The sequence below is a fragment of the Alternaria incomplexa genome, assembly GCF_024043165.1.
Source record: "Alternaria incomplexa strain BMP 0042 chromosome Unknown scaffold_4, whole genome shotgun sequence".
NCBI classification, from domain to species: Eukaryota; Fungi; Ascomycota; class Dothideomycetes; order Pleosporales; family Pleosporaceae; genus Alternaria; species Alternaria incomplexa.
Genome location: NW_026249853.1, coordinates 519,185 through 536,092, shown reverse-complemented (window position 1 = coordinate 536,092; position 16,908 = coordinate 519,185). Strand labels below are relative to the sequence as shown.

Genomic DNA, 16,908 nt, shown 5'->3' with positions numbered 1-16,908 from the left:
TGTTTTCCACCCACCGCCAACCTCGAATTCACGCGACAAGCCCATCAACCAACGCCTGCCTTCACCATGGCTGTCGATTTCTCGAGCGAGTCGCCGCTGGCGATGCAGCTGCAGCAGGTAGTCCAGCCCAAGCTCGCCGAGTTTGGGTGGACGACGGGCGGCGAAGACACGACGCTCTTCGAGTACATACTCCTTATGCTGGCCAACGACAAGAACGAAGCGCAGGTCGCATCAGAACTGTCAAACGATCTGCTCGACTTGGGCCCGGAGAACACAGAGACACAGCAGTTTGCGCAGTGGTTATTCGAGCAGATCGAGCACCTCAAGCAGTCGAGCGGCGGCAACGCGCAGGTCACACAGTCAATCGAGAACCAGATGGACAGCACCTCAAACGACAACTCGGCAGCTGCGCAAGATACAGATATGGAAGGCGCGTCCGAAGGACAAGGCAATATGTATGTGAACCCTCCACTTTCCCGCCCCTTTAGGGCAGCTCCACAACCGTGGAAAAACTGCAAGGAGACCGCGCAATCACGCGCATGCCAAATCAAGGCGACGTCGAAGCTTGCCGTGGCTCCTCCGCGCTCACGTTCCTCGTATCAAAACCTGCAGATTCTAACCGTAAACAGTCCTACAGGCCCCAAGGCTATGCGCAACGGCAGCGGTGCCCAAGCAGCACGTCCAGCACGAGGCGGCCGGATGCTCAACCAACTTAATAAGAATATGGACCGCAACAGCGACTCGGTGTTACATCGCGTACGTGGCGCCGGCGGTGGAGTTGGTCGTGTGAACGCGCACGCCCGCGATCCGCCAAAAGGCCCACGGGGCCAGAACATCGGTCGCGGAATCGAGGCAATGGCAAATGGCCGCGGTATAAGCAACGCCAACATGAACATGGGCCAGAACAACATGAACGGTATGGGTATGGGTGGTATACCAGGAATGCCTATGCCGGGAATGGGTGGTCAGAATGGCATGCCTGGCATCGGCCTGAACCCGCAACAGCAAATGGCCCTTATGCAGATGTACGAGCAGCAGGCGCAGATGATGCAGCAGATTTTCTCCGGTGGCCAACCAACCGGCTTCGTCAACCCCAACTTCAATGGCAACAACCGCGGACCTAAGAAGTCGTTACATCAACGCATAGACCGGTCACACCAGGGCGGCAGAGGCATGAACCCGAATGCTAAGACTTTCACCAAGAAGGAAGGCGAGGACGAAACAATGGCAGATGGTCCAGCTGGAGAGAGCGCCAGCGGTATGGACGTCGAACTGCCTTCCGGCCGCCCAGATCCCTCGTCCACCATGTGCAAGTTCAACTTGCGATGCAGCAACCCCGACTGCCACTTTGTTCACCAGTCGCCCGCTGCGATTCCCGGAACCCCGGTCGACATGAACGATACGTGCGACTTCGGTGCGGCATGCAAAAACAAGAAGTGTGTCGGCAAGCACCCATCGCCTGCGCAGCGACAGAAGTTCCAATCAGAGCAGGAGTGCGCCTTCTGGCCCAACTGCCGCGATCCCTCGTCGTGCCCCTACAAGCATCCCACATCAAAGCCTTGTCACAACGGCGCCGACTGCGCTGTCGAGGGCTGCAAGTTTGGACACAGTGCCATCATGTGCAAGTTCAACCCATGTCTTAACGCGCGCTGCTTGTATAAGCATGAGCCTGGTCAGAAGAAGATCACTACAAATAAATGGGTCGCCCCCAAGGAGGGAGAACACGTTAGCGAGAGGAAATTTGTTGACGACGAGCAAAAAGAGGAGCTGATTATTCCGGGCAAGGACGAGGAGATGCAACAGGCACCGGCGAACGAGGGCCTGGACGTGCAGGCATAGAAGGATCCTGAGCTATTTTACTGGGACGTAGGTGGTGGATATGATACCATTGAGATGACGGGCAGGTGATGTTGGGTGGAACGTAGAGCATTGTATTATAGTCTGGATCTGCTGGACGAGGCGTTAGGGTTGGTGGCATGGCCCCAACGAGGAGGAGAGAGAATTACTTGTTTCTGGCGGCCCGTGTTGGCTGCGCTCTTCTTCTCACATATTCGCATCCTCTTACGCGTGACATTTGTGACTTTCTGACATGTCCCCTGGATGTACCCGCTGTTTTGCAACGATTACTCACCAGGCAAAGTGCTGCATGCATTTGCAGTCAATACATCTACCCTGTGTACTTGATCTAGTAGGACTACGAAATACTGTAATAGCTGCGAAGCCGACTATATGCATGATCACGGATAACACGGTACCACAAGCCTTGGGAGTATAGCGATTCGCGCTCACGGTGGACTATTGAATGGAGACTATTCCGAACAAGGCTTAGCCGGTCCGCCACGTTTGCTCAGCCACCCTCTTTCGTACGCCGCGACATCTGGTGTGTGATCAACTCCGCATTCTACTTGTACTTCTGACCACTTTGTCGCTCCTTCCTTTTACTCCAGTAAACCTTGCCTTCCCTACTTACCCTTCATTCCTTCCTTCTTCACACTTTTCCCAGAGGATCGCCATTCACACCTGGCACAAACCCCCAACAAAGTTCGATCGACAGCTGGAAGAGATTACCCAGCCTTGCCGCCCAGTAAACGACGTAACAGTCTTTTTGCCTTCCGAGGAGTCCATCACACTTACACCACACTCTCTGTAATCCTCACAAACTACCAACATGTCTAAACCATACGTACGTCTGCCTCGCATCCGCTAGCGTCTCCTGTCGCAATGCGCGCGACGTTCCCATCTCCTATCCAATCCAGTCGCAACCACAACCACGTGCTAACCCTCTCTCAGGACCAAGGCGCACCACCCGCCTATCCCCCACCAGCGCACCAAGATGCTGGCCCAGCCCCCGGCGGCATGCAGCCCTCATACTACAACCAAGGCGGCGCCCAACCCGACTACTACGGCGGCAGCCCGAACCCCTACCAACAAGGCCAGCCTGGCCCCTACGGACCGCCACAGGGCCAGTACGGTCCTCCTCAAGGACAATACGGACCTCCCCAAGGAGGATACAACGGCCAGCAGATGCAGTACCAGCAGGGCCCACCGCCTCCAGGCGGCTACTACCAGGACGACAGGAGGGCTGATGGCGGTGGTGGCGGTCTATTTGCGGGATTGTGCGCTGGTTTGGCGTGCTGCTGTTGCTTGGACTGCTTGTTCTAGACGCGTTGTCGAGACAAGCAAGGCTGGATGGGATGATGGAGATGCGACGCGCAAGAGGTGGCATACCAGATGGAGCAATTTGGCTTTTTGACCGCCCGAGATGCGTATACCATGCGAAGACGGATCGAGAAGACGAGGATTCCGCGTACAAGCTATAGAACGAGGTTTCTTTTGTTTACATTGGGGTCTCTTTGGATATGACTGATTATCGATTTGGAGGCATATCGAGGAGTGCTGCCAGCTATCAACTTACCTAATTCGACGATTTCTTTCTCAGAATTCCGTTCGTACTTGTTCCTGTCTCGAACGCCCATGGTTATGGTTATTGGCTGATTGTACAGATATTTGCGTTCGAGGACTGTTTGCCAGCACGCCGAGTGCGGCGACTTGAACGAACGTCGTGATTGCGTGCCACGCAAGTAAAGTCCGAGGTGCGATCAATCACCACAATGCGCCAATGCGCACTCTCCGAGTCGAACGAATTGCAATTGATTGCTGGCACGCAAGCACCGGTGTACACTCACCTTCGGCCCTTGATCTCTCAACTATAACCGCATGATTCCCTGCACTTACTCTAGAAAGGCTGTGAAGTATCGCCGCTACGGGTATATAGATAAGTTTCTGACGACGGCTCTGTCACCGACATCGGATCGCCTGACCGGCGCTCACTCACCGTACTGAGGGGGCTAAACGAGGACGTTGGAAGGTGTGGAAGTTGTGAATCAACAAACATCTCTCATCACATCTTTCTTCACATCTTGAGTACTTCACTGCTGCAGAGTTGAGACATGGCGGACAACAACAACCCCTCAGGGTACACTCCTCCTGCTCCTGATGCCGTTTCCGCTTCCGATACACCAGCGCCAGCATCTCCCACCATGGACCTGCCTGGATATGTACCGCCTGTATATGAAGTATGTGGAATTTTGCTATGTTTTTTGCTGCAGATCAGCTAACTAGCTCAGATATCCAAGCAGTGCCAGGAAGAAGCAGAAGGGACCATGTACCCAGACCAGCCGGACAATCCGAACAACGAGCACAAATGGCTGTACTGCGAGAACCACAGCGGGGACACTCTTGGGTATTTTGGATGCGTCTGTGACAAGACACAAGAGTTTGGCCGCAACCAGTACTTCTCCGCCGATTGCATATTGAGGGAATTGGTCGGTGACGACAAAAGAAGGCGTGCGTACCGTGCCCGCGCCCCAAGTAAGGGAATTAGGAAATGAGTGAGAGAGCTAACCCACAATTGGCTAGTATTTCTCAAGCAGTACTCTTCAGGCTGTATTGGTAAGACCTTGATCGATCTCACTGGAGCCTGGGCTCAGTACAATCCGCATATCCCAGTCTCCACTTCTACCACTGCGCAGCCCACCACCACCACGAGCTCTCAACCTAGTACGTCTACTCAACCGGGTACACTGACTCAGGCTACAAGCGCGACCACTTCCGCGGCGTCACGGAAGACTACTACGACGCGACTCACCACCACGATCACCAATTCGACAGCTACAGTCATGCCAACTCCGACGGGTCCGGCCGATGGGCAGATACCAATCTGCGGAGTATGCGCCACCGTTTGCACTCTTCGACACAATTGCTAATATATACTAGATCCCACAGAAATGCATGACGACAAAGCCACAGGGCGAGGCGTTATGTGTCATGGGCGATTTAGACTGCATCTGCAAGGCCAGCAACTCGCTTGAACACAATACTGAGTTCAACCAGCAGTGCGTTCTCGACGCTTGCTACGGTGACATTGGCAGGGAAGGTAAGTCGTGTTATGTGAAGTTCAAATCGAAGTCGTTCACCACTAACTTCGCTACAGAGTTCCTGGATAGTCTCTTCTACCACTGTAAGAAGGTGGACAAAGAGCTCGTCGATATACCGAAACGATGGGAGCCCTATCTTCCAGTCACCTTCCCTTCCGCACCCGACTCGACCGCTAGTGACCCCAAGAATGCTGCGCCTGCTCCACCCGGTGTCAAGCTCAACGTCCAATCCATTGTGGGAATCGTCATCGGCGCCCTTCTCGTCCTTGGTATTGTCTTCGTATTGCTGTGGCTCTGGTGGAAGAAAAAGAGGGAGGCCAAGAAGCTGCGCGTCGAAAACGCTCAGATGCTAGATGCTATGAACCCTGACGGCTTCAGCAACAGGATCATCACCCTGAGAGGCCACTCATCAATCCAGGACTTCGCAGATCTCCGGGGAACCGGCAGTGCAGGCTCGGACGCCGCAGCATCAAGGCACGGTACTGCATCTACCTACAACGACGCGACACTCGTTGGTTCGCCGCGGAGCACGACTGCCTTCCCCCTCAGCCCTACAACTCCTAAGAGCCCAATTCCTGAGTACGGTACAGCCGACGAAGACTGCGCCATGTCGACGTTCGTCAGGTACCCTGGTCATAAGCCATACAATGACGGCCAGTTCGAGCTACCCAACAACCAGCTTCGCGGCAGTCAAGTCATGCAGGGCCAGTGCAATACGCAAGATGACTCGGCGAGTGAGTACAGTGCACGCCGGCCTAGCTACGGCGATGACTCCATCGACATTCGGCAAGACAGGGAATCGCGGGCACAGTTTGAACGAATGCAGCGGGATGAGTGGGAGAGAAATGGGGATCTGGAGCCACGCCACAACCGGGGAGGTGCATTTTGAGATTGCGTGTTTTGGTTTTATTGACATCTCCCCGTTCCCACCGGTGAACTGCTTCGGAATATATCCTTGCGACTCGTGTAGCAGTTCCTGCGGACGCCCGTTGGGCGACGAGCTAGGTTGAGGCTTATCTCCGTTGACTAAGTCGTACGGAACTAGGTGGTGCATGCGAACTGGTAGTACGAAACAATCTCAAGTGCGGCTTTTATGTGGCTACCCGTTTACGAAGTCTCGTCGAGTGTGTGTTTGCCGTTGGTTCGTAAGAGGTGAGGCAAGAGATGTGCTATGATTGGGCAGCAGGGTGAGTGAGAGGTGAGAGAGCAAACGCGGGCGACTGCACTTAAAAGCGAGTAAGGCTGAATCTCTTCTGCTCTCGATGGGCTTCTTCTTCTTCTAATCGATCGAACCACCAACGTTCACGTTCGACATGATACTTTACGTGCTATTCTTGCTGATCAGCATCGTCGCTGCTCAAGCGCGTGATCCATCATGTGTGCCTCCGAAGCCACCGTTACCGCTTCCTGACTGTACAGTAAGTATTTTTTGCGAACGCGCAGTCATTTCGGTAGGGCCTATTACTTACCTCAATACTAGCGACAATGTCTCGTCGGGCAGTACAAGGTCCTCGATGGCACTTGCGCTGATGACCTCGGAGGCATTTGTCACCTTTCTAACACTGTTCATATACACTTCCAAGTATACGGCCCATGTCTTTTAAGTGCATGTCCGAGTTTGCAAGACAGACAAGGTGAGCCTTCATTCTGCGCCAGACCTATGCCTCAACGATTACTGAACTTAGGTCATAGATTACGTCGCTATATTCTCCGCCGCCTGCAAGGACAATACGGAGGACTTTTTGCGTCTTTATGACGATGAGTTTACCTATGAGGATTTGCTCAAGGACACAACACCGAGTAGTACTGCGGCAATCACTGTCACTATACTCTCATCTACCACTGATCAACGCACGTCAACGAACTCTGACGGAGATGCGTCTAGCACGGTACCAACAGTCTCGATCGCTACTTCTACAGACACAGAACAGTCTGCAGAAGCATCATCCCAGCCACCACCGTCAGCGACTTCAATACCACCGAGCTCTACAGAAAAAGGAGAAACGACTTCAGTTGGGCCGGCGCCGCTCCCGAACGACACTCGCCTCGCACAATCTACGTCAAAGGGACAGAATGGCGTGACTGTTCACCCACATGTCACTGTCACTGCGATCTCCAACGGCGCACCTAAATCTACTACCACTGCCGCTGCTGCGCCTACACTCAGTACCACCGCTATCGCTGGCACAGCAGCAGGCGGTACCGTGGGTATTGCGCTCATCATCGGCCTCATATTCCTCTTTATGCGTCGTCGCAAACGCCAATCTTCACTCGCGTCTCCAGCAGATATATGGGAGCCCTCTCGCAACACCAGCCCGAAGCCTAAACTACCAAACATCCAGCATGATTCGAGCTTCGGTCGATACTCGGAGATGGGAGCCGGTGTACCGGTACGTCAACGCTCGAGAGCCGAATTACACAGCGAGGATATACCAGTGCCACGTCCCCAAACAGGTTACTTCAGACCTCCGGAGATGCATGGTGGAAGCAGCGAAAACGCGCGATACTACCAATCCACTCAGCGACCAGACCCACATCATCATGGTAGCAATATAGACTCTCGATATCCTGAGATGAGCTCGCACGCGGTAACGAGCCTATCATCACCCACCTCGCCCATCTCTCAGACCCCAACAATGCAAGGCTGGCATGCAAACTCGCCTTCCGGCGGACCTACTATCAGGACAAGCAGCACCGATCTCCGCAGTGAGGGGGTGAGAAGTCCAGTGAGTGAGCTTGGCACGAATGCACCTCTACGCTCCACACGCTCGGCTGAACTACATGGTGCGGGGCCCATGAGTCCGATGAGTGAGCTTGGTACTGATAGCTTTCACGGTGTTGTTCATGAAGCGGCTGAACTGCACAACGAGCCTCTACTTCCGCCGCAGCTTGATCCAAGAAGTCAAGGAAACGTACCGGATGGCGTCGCGGAGATGGAGGATTCGGATATGCATAGAGGACATCGACCTGGGGTATCTACGAACTTCTGATTTTGCGCTACCAGAGGTGAACTGGAAGTAGTAATACAGTCAATGTACGATTAAAGGTAATTAGTAATGAAGAGCGATATTGTATGGCAAGTTTAAAGCCACAGAATTTAATCCGCCGTTAGGCTTGAAGTTCGCGATGAATGTTCATTTGAGTTCTCGTCACACCCTCCAATTCAAAAGCATGTATAGACAAGGATACGTCCAGTAAGCATCTCGACTGCAGTGTCTGTAAGGGTCCGTTTCACCGGCGCTATGTACGAACATGCATCGCGGTTGCGGTGCCACGTTCGCGTAACATTTCGTGAAGTGACATCCGCCTTATTGGATCGTGGAACAATGTTGTCGCAAGGCAGAATCGTTACAGCTCAGGACAAGAAGGACGCAACGAGGCCCGACATAGGATCGAGAAACGCCGTTGGATAACCATCTTACTCTGAAAGATATTGAGTGTCGCTCTACTCAACGAGCTACGGCTCCTTTTCATCCTTCTTCACCAGGACTAAGGTCACACCACCTTCTTCCCACGATATCTGAGCCTTCTACCAACCTTCCATGCAGGTTTCCGTTAGTGTAAGTATTGACGGGTCGGCCGTTCAGCCCTATCGGGCATTTTCTCAACTCGTTGGGAGATTAGCAAGCGCTGAGGCCGGCCTCTTTGTGGCTATGGACCTGTTTGGAAGGATAGCCGCATGTTATTCCAAAAGATCATTGCTTCTCGCGAGAAGTTGTGTAAACAGCGCGTTTGAATAACCGAGTTCAATAGGTTGTGTACGTTGAGACAGAATATTGAGGAGACCTTTGACCATGTCAAAGTGGAAGTCGTGAGAGGATACCGTGCGCAGAAGCCTTTGAGTCCACGGATAAAAGCACGCTGTAGCTCTATGCGTACTGACAGCTCGACCTCACACACCTTAGAGGTGATCTAGCATTGAAGAAGCTACACGTCAGACTGGCATTAGATCAAGGCATTCACAGGTACGAATTCCATCATTGTCAGTCTATAGCCATGACGACTAACATCAGATATCACAGCAATCTATCCCAAGCAAAAGCCACCATGGCAACTACAACGTTCGCTACCTCTGTTATCGCAACCTCCACTGCACCAGCAGAAAGCGCCACTTCCACCAACCCCAACGAGTATGTCTACTTCGGCGTTCACGGCAAAGCCATCATGATCGGCCTCGCAGCCACAGTTGCGCTTCTCTTCTTCATCCTCGTCTGCATGGCGTGCTGCTGGCCTAAAGAGAAGAAAAGGAACGACCAAGGAGGATATGTGACGACAACTTATTGGAATGGAGCTGGAAAGAAGGGGAGGTGCTGTTAGATCGGATGATGAATGAATGGGATTTGAGGTCGAGCGATCGCGCGGTTGGTGGGGAGGGTAACATCTGGATGCGGTGATATTCGAGATAAATTGAGGTGTCAATACTATACGCTGCGATACAAATAATGCAGCTTGCTGAACTGAAGTGACAACTAAGCGACATCTTGAAGAAATAGGGAGGTTAATGCCCGTCAGCCCACCAGGCCTCCACCAACACCCCATCGGTAAACATAGGATCATAAGACGCGTGCAAGCAGCGCGATCATGCCGCTTGGAAGACTTACTCCTCACCCCTCTTTCTATCTTAACGAACTTTTTCCTGCATCCTGGCTGAACAAGATGGCTGGCAACCTTACATTCAGTGCACCTTCTAGGCAACCCAAATGTCACAACAGTCCCCTTACTATCCTCAGCGACACCGTTCACAACGTCCTGCAGCGAGCGGGTTGGGTCGGTCGGCAGCGAATTCTTCAAGACCATCTGTACGGCACTGATGATGGTGTACGCCGCATCGTTACTAGCTGTGTGACCATCGCGAAACTCCACGCCGAAGTGTTGGATCAAAATTGGAAGTCCGATTTGCTGGCCCTTTCCACGAATACCCTGCTCATTCGCGATCTTCTGGGTATCGATGATAGCGACGACGTTGCTGTCGAATTTGGGGTCGATACCAAGGTCTTGTTGCAGCATCTGCAGGTCGTTCTTGACTGAGTGGCCGAGAAATATGACTGGGCACTTAGGACCATCCTCGTTGTCATCATCAATAGGCCACGCGAGTGTTTCGACCAGGAACTCTTTTGCGTCTTCCTTCGTGGCAAAGCGCGTTGAGCCGAAGTGATTTCTCTCGGGGTTTCCTCGGACGAACCTCCAGTTGATAAGGTGTGCGTTCTCGCGTACACGAATGTGATAGTAGTAGATATTCCGCAAGATATTTTCCCCATGTATACCGGGACTTCTGAGAACTGGCGCCATTTCTTTCCGCGAAAACGTATTGAGCCCATATTCTGTCAGCACTCGTGGCTCTATCTCGTGCATTTCGCAATCCATGGTGACAACGATGGTATGCGCCGCTAGTGGTGGTGCGCCAGGTATCTCCATACCAAGGCCATACTGCTATATCTGGGTATGGCTTTTGCCCAGGAAGAAGCGTCGGACCTCTTCCATGGGCGTTTCAATAACATGCGACACGGTAGCTGTGTTGGTGCCATAGAGTTCCTCGAGAGAATCAACGGAGTTGATTGAAGCGCTTGAAGACATGGTAGGCGATGAATGTATGTATGCTGCTACCAGATGTTGGGTTTCTGGTCGGGAAGTTTTGTATCGTGAATGCTGTGATCTCGTTGAAGCGATTAGAATCGCTAATGAAGAAGATTTTTACGGGGTTTGAATAAAGTCGTGTGCCTTCATAGACCCGTGATTATTGTTAATGAGGTGCGATTGAGCACGGTGGCCCCATATGTGGTACCAGGGTTCGCGGCGTCGCTACCTGTAACCTATCTCCAGAGATGCCAGTAGAAGCTCGAATGTTACCACGCTAATGGCGACCGCATCATGAGTAGAGCGTATGATAATGCTGCATTGCCGAATTATATGTACCAGCTTGGTCAGCCCTGCATACTGGAGGAATAGCATACGTGGGCATGGCGAAATCATGCGTTGTACTGTGTGATACCTTATTGGAGTGCTTACCCATCTTCGCCGAGTTAGTGTTCTGCATTGGTAACAGTGAGAAATCGAGTAATGTAACAACGTCATCATGCGATCTGAAACTCCGCATATAGGCGCACTCGTTGCTCTAATCAGACGCACTTGGTCGATAATCGCATGTTGCGATAGTACCAGAAGTGGCATTCAGCGACATTACTTAACTCTGGATGGTGGCTTGATTCCAGGGGAGTTACAATTACCTAGGTCATGACTGGAGCTACAGTCGGACCCTCTTTTCCTACCCAAGTTCGTCTAGTTTGCGATGCTAGCACCTTCAGTCAAGTAACTCAAATAGCAGTTTCGTAACGTACTTCTTTGCACCTTGAAACCATAGAAGCGGCCGAGTTCATAAAGTTGTTCAGATTTGATGCCACAAGATATCTCATGGAGGAACCTCGAAATGTACTTGCCAAAATGTGATGTCTCGACCCGAAAGAAGTACTATGCGCTGCATCGCGAAGTCCAACATCGAGCGAACCTTCTCGTACCCTTTGGCCTTCAGCCGATCAGATGTGAGTGGCTTAGAAGCCCATGAGTATGGCGCATTGCTAGACATATCGAGGTCGCCTTGTATTTCGAGCTGCTCAAGCGTGACACGCCCGAGCCGATGCATGTCTTTCATTGCCACAAATATGTCTCTCCATGCTGCTATGTTCGTACCTGTGACTGTGACATGCGAAAAGCTCACATCTTCCAGTGTCGAGCGATGACGGAGAAGCATCCGAAGCAAATTGCGCCCGTGACTACGAGATCGAAAGAGATGTAGCGTCCGAAGACTGGTCCAGGAAGACTGCACAAAGACAGTCCGCAACATCCGGTACTCAAAGCCACAGCTGCGTCCATAGAAGTGCTCGACGGCAGTAGCGTAAATCATCATCTCCGATATCCATGTTAGCAAGGCAGGAACCTCGCTGCCATCGATATCACTCATTGCGCAATCGAAAGTTAGACTTCGTATCCGCGAAGCTATGACTCTCCAGCTTTGATGACCAGGATCATAAATCCTGCCGTTCGATGGAAGGTTCGCCGCAGTGATTGTCAGGTCAACTGTGAGCTTGTCCAAGTCAACCGTGCTCAGTATTCTCGAGAGATTCTCCAGCATGATGACCTCGGCGTAATACTCCATGAAGAGAAGGCCATCGAGGCTAAATTCTAAGAGAGTTTTCGAACCAGATGGGGCCAAATCGGTGGTCACTTCAATGGCGTGTGCTCCGACTGCGCGATAGAGCGACATGGTACCTCTACTCCGTGGTATGGGTTTGGCGAATCGTTCTTCGTAATATGCCCCTATAGGACGGGGATTGATCTTGATACTCTTTAAGTTCGTAAGCTTTCCGATGGCATCTCGAACGTATTTGGCCGCTGTGCTAAAGCGGTTCTGGTGCTCGACCAGTCTCTTAAGTGTGCCTTCGTACTTTTGAAGCCAGTGGGTATAGCCACCTCGGTCATTCCAACGAACCACTAATGCTGATCCTGAACCTCTTCCAGTAAGGCCTTTCCAAAGCGGCTCCGGAAGCTTGGCCATGGGCCATACGGGTCGGGCAGAATCCATGTATATGTAGCTTTGAGGGTGTGGACATCCCATAGACGGCTCTTCCCATGGCTCTTTGATATATCGAAGGTCCACATCCAGATTTGTGTTTAATACCTCTGGGCCGAACTCCAACTCTTCCACATACGTGCGCAGATGCTCGTTTTCAGACAGGTCCCTCAGAATCGCCAGACTCCATGGCATCAGGCTGAACTTGGAGGAAGCGAGATGACGCTGTAGGAATGCGTCTTGGGTCTTCGAATGGATGATCCGACTAGTGAGACGGAGACTAGAAAGGCTTATGGGGTCGAGGATGAAGCTCTCTCCGTCTGCGTACGACGACCGTGAGTGGCAAATCTGCGTCCAGATCTCAGGAGGTAAACCTTCAAATGTAGGTTCTGGTTTTCCAGGAAGTGGCGGCTGCGACATCGCTCGTGCGGAAGATAGTTGGATGTGTGCCAAGCTGCGAAGTGGTTATCAAGAAAGGCATTTAGCGACGCATAACGAGGAAGTGAGCTGGAAAGGTTTGTTCGTCTCCCTGGAATCGCTTTCTCACACGTGGGCAAGCGACTACGACACGCGAAAGACAATCATTCCTCCTGATACCATGGCTTCTATGGCGATTTCGAGAAAAGACCACAATCAGATGTCAGGAAACCAAAGTCTCCTGCAATGTGTCACTAAACAGCTGCGGAATGGGAAGGTAAAACAGATGTTTACGTCTCCGAAACTCCACAAGGTTGACTGGATCCATTAGTAAAGAAGGTTCGAGAAGATTACCGTAACTGCTGCACCAGGGGGAACAGGTCAATCCAATCGCCTACTTGCAGTGTTGTCCAGTGCCAGCATCTATGTAGTGACAACGCCCAGGGTAGCTCGAGGTTGCGTGGCCCTTGCACATAGTTGAGCTGCAGATAGATGCTAAGCCTTCGTGTATCTGCCCAGTAGAGGCGCACTCGATCAGCAACACGTTGGGCGGCCGTATTGCATCCGGTCTGGCTGTTGAAGAGAAAGAATCTAAGGATACCCGAATGATGTACCTGGAATGCGCAGAAGTGATAACGTGGTAGAGATCGCATCTAGCTCGCGACGAGGTGCGAGGCATTGGGTGGGGTGGCAAAGTCCTGGTCAAAGCTTCTTGGCGTCGCGTCTCCTTCCAAAGGTGGCGCGACGCGAAGATGACGCGACATTCCGCCCTCAGCTTTCTGACCAACTGCACCCACTTGGGCCCGACAGCAACACCTCGCATCGTTGAGCAGTCCCAGGTCCGGACTAAAACAACACACGATAATGGTTGCTCAACGTAAGAGAGCCTGCTTATTAGGCCACTTTAGACACAGGAGATATTTGGCGCATCTGAACAGGTTTTATTGAAAGCATTGAATGAATCACGCTCATCACCAGAAATACATACGACCGACACGTCCACCACCGCATAAGCACGCTTCTGCTCCAACCCCCAAACCCGACGCGCTGAAGACCTCCTCGGAGCCGCACTCGTCTTGCCAATCCCGCCGCCACCTACGCCAAACGTACCCGGCCTCTTGCTTGGCTGGAAGCTCATCTGTCTCGTCTCATTTGTGGCGGGCTGGGACGGCGCCACGGCAACGGGATCCGGCAGAGCAGGCGCGGAGGTCTTCGCCGGACATGACATTGCCAGAGGAGACTTGGAGGCGGCTGTGAAGCCGGCAAACACGAATGGAGGGGCGGCAGAGGCGACATGCTGAGTCGCGCAGGAGGTATTCCGTGCGTTTTGCATGATAGCAGGAGGGGCACTGAAGGTGTTGTAGCCGACTGGGGGTACCGAAGAGGCAGCGGCCACAATGGCTGGAGTGGAAGCGACGACGACACTGGGGCCAGCCTCGACAACCCTGTTGCCAAAGACGCGCAGACCAGACAGCGGATACCGAATGCCATGAAGGCGCAAGCCACCTAGACAACGATTAGTAAACGGTCTTCAAATCAGTAGAGGATATGTTAGGAGAACATACCTTGTGGAAGGAGAGGACAGGGGAGGCCATCACAGGCCGCCATGGCGTAGTCCAAGTAAGTCTGGAACTGGGTTCCGTCGATACCGAGCTCCGCAAGGTCAATGCCAGCATTGCCCGCAAGAGCCCCAAGGAACAACACCACGACGGTCATCTGAAGACCTCCCGCCTCCACCATCCGGTGGATATACTCCTTGAGGGCGTTGAATATGGCGACCTGGGCGTCGCGCTGGTACATATCGCGGCCGTGCTGAAGAGCGATCGGCTCCAGCTCGTTCACCCTTTTGCTCTTGGCCTCAAGGGCCACCTCCAGCCGGTTCCGCTCGCAGAGAAGGGTCGACACCGTTGTGTCGTTGCGCTTGTGGATAATGGCATCTTTCAGCCGGGAAATCTCGTCGCACTTCGACTGAAGCTCCAGCTTCAGCTTGGCGATGGTGTGGTGGGAGGTGACGCGGTCGGCGTCAACGGCGGTGACGTTGTAGTGTCGCTCATACATGGCGACTTTGCCAGTCAACTTGTTGATCTGGCGCCGGAGCGTTTCGATGGTGGCCTCACAGTCGACCAGCGACTGCTTACCGGGAGGGGGGACGTAAGCGGCACCCGAATTCTGCTCAAATGCCAGCACTTGAGCTTTCAGGGCCGCTATCGTCGTGTCGTGAGAGAGGACAGCAAGCTCACGAACCAGCGCGGCAAGAGTTCGGACAGAGGAAGAGAGGGCACGGCAGGCTGGTGGCGAGGACCGAAGGATACAGCAGCCGGCAAAGAACCACGCCCCAAAGGATAGATGGGAACCAGCCCCAGCCTCCAGCGCGGCTGGAAGAAAACCCAGAAGGCCGAACGAAGTTGCGACCTGGAGAGCGAAGAACATGACTGCGACCAGCGCAAAGAAGAGGAAAGTGGTCGACATGTCAGTTTGTTTTGAGGGTTTGTATGTGTTATGAGGAAAGTGTGAGATGGACGAGCAGGTCAAGAGCAGGAGGTTGACTTTATATGCTGGCTGAGAACTGCAAAATGTGCTACTGACTGCTGTACGTTGCGACAATACGAAAGTCTCTATTGTCTGGAGGTGGTGAAGAGCGCAATACCCTCACTAACACCGCGACCACAAGGACTACAATAGCTTTCATCAATCTGACCGTGTCTAGTCGAAGTGACTGCAGATATCTCACAACAGTAATAACCAAAGTATGGCTCTGCAATAAGTCCATGACGATAGACACGATCACATACAGCTTTCACCTTCACCTCGCGAACAGCCAACGTCAGCCGCAACACTGCGGTTTGGCTTACTCTTGGCTATCGTACATCCTCTCGTAGGTACCTCGCATAGATTCCTCCGCTCTGCCACCGCATGAGCTCTCGCATGACAGCGTTGCTCTGAGACTCGACTTTGATGACATAATCAGATCATGACGCTATACCCAATTGGGATAGATAGATGATCACACCAAATCCGCCTACGATACAGAGCAGCTAGTTCGATGTTGATACATGAATCTTTACCAGCTCTTTCAGGTGGATATGGTCGCTTTATTGACCATTGCATGCGTAAGCATGTGATTGTGTGATCCAGTCTTGAGCAAGCGCGGTGGGCGTCAGAGCGGGGAAGTCTCAGCCTGATGCCTTCCCTATCGCACTATCCACATGACTGTTCTATGTCCACCCCATACGAACCATACATGCCACAGAGGTACCTCAAAAATGCGCCTTATTAATTGCATAACTTATGAGCTCGAGGAGTTCATTGGCAGCAACATCCCAAATTACGCCATCTTATCTCATACGTGGGGTCCCGAAGAAGTCCTATTCTCAGATTTGCCTTTGCGCCAGCCTTCAACCAGAATAAAGGTTGGATACCAGAAGATCGAATTCACCTGTGGCCAAGCGGTGCAAGATGGGCTGGCTTATGCATGGGTAGATACGTGCTGTATCGACAAGACATCAAGCGCGGAGCTTTCAGAAGCTATCAACTCCATGTTCTATTGGTATTCGAATTCCACCAAATGTTATGCTTTCCTAGAAGACGTCCTGGCCGGTGACGTTAAGGGAACTCTCTCAAAAAGCCGATGGTTTACTCGCGGCTGGACGCTACAAGAGCTGATTGCGCCTACGAAGGTGTTCTTCTACGACAAGTCTTGGAGGTTATTCGGAGATAGGCAAACCCTTGCGCAAGTCATCTCTGCTATTACGAGAATCAATCTAGCAGTACTTCGCTACGGTCTAGTCAACAGAAGGAATGGGTACGTGGCGTTCCATGCGGTATCGCTTAATACCCTCTGCATAGCAAGAAAGATGTCATGGGCATCTAATCGAATTACAAGTCGCCAGGAAGACGTTGCGTACTGTCTGCTGGGGTTGTTCGACATCAATATGCCACTTCTGTATGGAGAAGGCAAGCGCGCTTTTGCACGTCTTCAAGAAGAGATCA

General features: G+C 52.4%; 6 protein-coding genes across 6 annotated transcripts; 3 read left to right on the top strand and 3 right to left on the bottom strand.

Moving 5' to 3' along the window:
- Positions 1-66: 66 nt before the first annotated feature.
- J4E90_003377 (uncharacterized protein) lies at positions 67-1,839 on the top strand (the record flags this gene model as incomplete). Its single annotated transcript, XM_051432947.1, has 2 exons — positions 67-455; positions 630-1,839. The coding sequence occupies 2 exons, from the start codon at positions 67-69 to the stop codon at positions 1,837-1,839; spliced, it is 1,599 nt and encodes a 532-aa protein (XP_051292845.1).
- An 829-nt stretch (positions 1,840-2,668) lies between these two features.
- J4E90_003376 (uncharacterized protein) lies at positions 2,669-3,162 on the top strand (the record flags this gene model as incomplete). The annotated part of the gene is made up of 2 exons (XM_051432946.1): positions 2,669-2,683; positions 2,791-3,162. The coding sequence occupies 2 exons, from the start codon at positions 2,669-2,671 to the stop codon at positions 3,160-3,162; spliced, it is 387 nt and encodes a 128-aa protein (XP_051292844.1).
- A 1,517-nt stretch (positions 3,163-4,679) lies between these two features.
- Positions 4,680-7,493, top strand: J4E90_003375 (uncharacterized protein; the record flags this gene model as incomplete). Its single annotated transcript, XM_051432945.1, has 5 exons — positions 4,680-4,727; positions 4,777-4,936; positions 4,994-5,815; positions 6,630-7,327; positions 7,392-7,493. The coding sequence occupies 5 exons, from the start codon at positions 4,680-4,682 to the stop codon at positions 7,491-7,493; spliced, it is 1,830 nt and encodes a 609-aa protein (XP_051292843.1).
- Positions 7,494-9,534: 2,041 nt separating this feature from the next.
- Positions 9,535-10,301, bottom strand: J4E90_003374 (uncharacterized protein; the record flags this gene model as incomplete). The annotated part of the gene is made up of 2 exons (XM_051432944.1): positions 9,535-9,557; positions 9,659-10,301. The coding sequence occupies 2 exons, from the start codon at positions 10,299-10,301 to the stop codon at positions 9,535-9,537; spliced, it is 666 nt and encodes a 221-aa protein (XP_051292842.1).
- Positions 10,302-11,343: 1,042 nt separating this feature from the next.
- Positions 11,344-12,921, bottom strand: J4E90_003373 (uncharacterized protein; the record flags this gene model as incomplete). The annotated part of the gene is made up of 2 exons (XM_051432943.1): positions 11,344-11,576; positions 11,913-12,921. The coding sequence occupies 2 exons, from the start codon at positions 12,919-12,921 to the stop codon at positions 11,344-11,346; spliced, it is 1,242 nt and encodes a 413-aa protein (XP_051292841.1).
- Positions 12,922-13,822: 901 nt separating this feature from the next.
- Positions 13,823-15,348, bottom strand: J4E90_003372 (uncharacterized protein; the record flags this gene model as incomplete). Its single annotated transcript, XM_051432942.1, has 2 exons — positions 13,823-14,424; positions 14,484-15,348. The coding sequence occupies 2 exons, from the start codon at positions 15,346-15,348 to the stop codon at positions 13,823-13,825; spliced, it is 1,467 nt and encodes a 488-aa protein (XP_051292840.1).
- Positions 15,349-16,908: the final 1,560 nt, after the last annotated feature.